This window comes from Atta cephalotes, assembly GCF_000143395.1.
Source record: "Atta cephalotes unplaced genomic scaffold scaffold00054, whole genome shotgun sequence".
Taxonomy (NCBI): domain Eukaryota; kingdom Metazoa; phylum Arthropoda; class Insecta; order Hymenoptera; family Formicidae; genus Atta; species Atta cephalotes.
In genome coordinates, this window is record NW_012130118.1 from 391,170 (window position 1) to 394,451 (window position 3,282).

Here is a 3,282-nt window from a genome sequence, read left to right on the forward strand (position 1 = left end):
ATATATATATATATATATATATATATATATATATATAGTATATACACAATACACACGTCTAACAAAACGATTGTATAATATTATGATTATATATGAAAAAAATTACTTTGACCATTTTATGAGTCATTTCTATTAAAAGAAAAGTTTAAAATTGCGAAAATAAAACGTTAAATATATTAAATAATAAATTCCTGAATTTTGTTTATAATATATTTAAATTTGGAGATTTTTAGGATTCTTGCTGATTCTTAAAAACAATTGAAATTTTGGAAATTCTTCCACAAGAATTCCTTGCTTTGGTGAGATTCTCTTTCAAATTTTGTGTGAATATTTCTTAAAATCATAAACTCATTCGCAAAAATTTAATTCGCTTGTGATTTTTTTATAGTTATGCGATCTATTCTACATGTTGTACAATTAAGAATTAAGACTAGTCTGTATAATATAATACCGTATCGACATTTTATTCTAATTACAGAATTTCCTGTTTTTACGGTTGCGTTGTGAATAATGATTATCAATACATATAATTGCTCGATACTTTTATATAATGTCACGTAGATATTAAAATATGTACAAACAGATTGCGTTACTCACATTAATATTTAACGATTGGCAAGAAACACTAAAGCTAATAAATCATCTTTAAATAATGCAACAAATAACAAATTCCTAGTATAAAAATATCTCGCTAGACAAAAAAAATTGATATGACTTCTTCCCCATCAAATGAATAGTGTAAACATAGACGTTTATATCTATTTTCGAAGAAACGAGATTCTCGTTACGTAATTAGTAGTCTGTTCTTTTTAGCCTGAACTTTTTGCACGGTTCTCTTCTTTTCTCTTTTTCTCTTCAACATGAAGAAAAAAGGAAAAAAAATTAATCATGCAAGAATTTTAGCTAAAAAGAATAGACTACTAATAAAAATTATATATGTTAAAATCGCTCCATTCATACCTATCTTCACGATAAGTATATAAATTTGTCCTTTTAAGAAAATACTAATATTTTCAAATTTTTAGAGCTTTTCGATCCCTAGCAAATTTCTTGGGACTTAGATCTCTATATTTCAGGAGTATTATAAAATATCTTTGATCTTTTCCAAGCTCCGTTTAATATTGAGCAGTGGAGCGGAGCAGTCGTGTCTTTTTCATTTAAAAAAAAATAAAATTCATGCGAATATTCTATGCGAATTTAAATTACTCTGTTACATTTTTTTTCTGTAATGTTAAATAGAATCGTACGTGTCTAATGACAGAGAAATTTTTCCAAATGGTTGTATTACACGTAGAAAATAAAATCTGTAAGGTAAAATATACTAATTCGTGGATAGTTAATGAACATAATCAAATTATCGAACGAAATAACAAATTTTAAATATTAAAAATATAATATGTATAATATAATGTAATATTATATTTAATGATATGTACAACTCAAAATAAATTCGTTGTTTATAAAAATTTTAATAGGATCAATTTAGTGTCGTACATATTATCAAAAGAGTAATATATAAAATTTTTGTTATTTCGTCCAATAATTATGTTATATCCACTGAGATTAACAATAAGTGGTACATTTATCTTGTATAAATTTTCTGATTTCGTTTATTGTTATCGTTACCTCTCTGTATAATTTGTCGTTTTCAACAAATGACATATTTGTCAATCACGAATCGATAAGTTTTGCCAATTCCGGTTTGTCGACTAACTTGCGAAGAGACCGGTTTTGGGATAAAAGATAGGGAGAAAGAAAGAGAAAGACAGAGAGGGGGGAGGGAGAGAGAGAGAAAATGATTTTCTATGTGGTCCCGCAGTACGATCATTCTCGGTATTGATCATTCCAGTCGATTCGATCATCAACACTGCGTCTGATTGTACTCGTCGTGGGAGAAATCATCGCCGTCGCCACCGCGTTTGATAAACACCCGTGTGTGATTATTGTTGCCGTGATTGCCCTGCCGGCCCGCGGCGATCACCTGCACGGTCTGCTGTGACTGCTGCAGTTGCTGATCTTCGCTCGCCAATCGCTTATTGCAGTCGTCGTCCCTCGGCACCGCTGCTGCCGGCTGATAGTCACACCTTCTCCTCTCCCGCCATCGGACCTGCGGTCGAGCGGATAAACTGAAACAGTCAACGTTCCATAATGGACTCGACTCGGGCACGCTGCTGTCACTGGCACGATACGGACGGATCATATATATATTATATATATGTATGTTTCTTTTTCCCTTTTTTTTCCCTTCCCATTTCATTCTCTCTCTTTCTTCCCCTTTTCGTCGATGGTATATGATTAGTAGCCCATTGCGGCGTCACCTCATTAAAACAGCACTCCACATCACGTGAGTTAGTATGCGTATGGGTTAGTACGCGGGTGGATTAGTGGCAGGAGAGGGACGATCATGTGTGTTAGTCCGCATCGCACCATTGACGAGTCGTGCATACGGGAATTTCCAATCGGGGGAATATTATTTTCTCTCTCGAGCGTCAAGCGCAGATTAAAATTGCATTAAAATGATATTAAAATTGCAAGAGCGTTCTCTATTACTCTTCCCCATTCATATTAGGTAACGTCGAATAGTTACGTTCTAGGATTACTATCGTCTTCAAATAATCTACGAAGTTTACTCGCGACTGAAGAATCGATAGATGATTGAGAGAAATCAATAGAAATTCGTTCTCTTCATATTTGCTTATAAATTCCAAAATCCGTCACTTTGAAATAACTTAATTTTTTCTATTTAAAATTCAGTTATTTAAATTTTTCATAAGAAAATTTTGTAAAATATATAATAATGAATTTTTTCTTCCATTCCATATTGGAATAATGTGATAATTCTGTCACTTTAGAATCCTCTTAACAAAATTGAGTATAAGTTAATGTTTATTTTTAACTGAATAAAGTTAAAGTTAATGGCTTTACAAAATTAATAAAGTTAAATTAAAAGTTGAAGGAATAAAAAATTAATTTAACGTAAGTTAAGTTTGTTTTTAAGTCAATATTGAATTAACTTAAATTTAAAAAAAATTAATTTTGAAAAAAACTTTTTAGATCATGTCCTAATTTTTCTTAAATAAGATTAAATAATTATAATATAGATTATTAAGTAAATTAAATTGTTAATTTTTTTATTCATATGTGATATAAGTATATAACACATAACGATATAACTATATAAGTTATATAACTTTAAAAAAGCAGCCAACACATAAAGAAGATACAAGATCAATAATTACTTTTTAATAATTCTTAAGCCATAAGAAATTGATCAATTACAAT

General features: G+C 30.2%; 1 protein-coding gene across 1 annotated transcript in view; it reads right to left on the minus strand.

Annotated features, from left to right (window-relative positions):
- Window positions 1-1,861: 1,861 nt before the first annotated feature.
- The window catches only part of LOC105623214 (calcitonin receptor-like), a 24,780-nt gene continuing 23,359 nt past the window's right edge, over window positions 1,862-3,282 (minus strand). Inside the window, exon 5 of the mRNA XM_012204614.1 lies at window positions 1,862-2,126. Coding sequence (XP_012060004.1) covers window positions 1,862-2,126 — 265 coding nt within the window. The remainder of the gene's footprint in view (window positions 2,127-3,282) is intronic.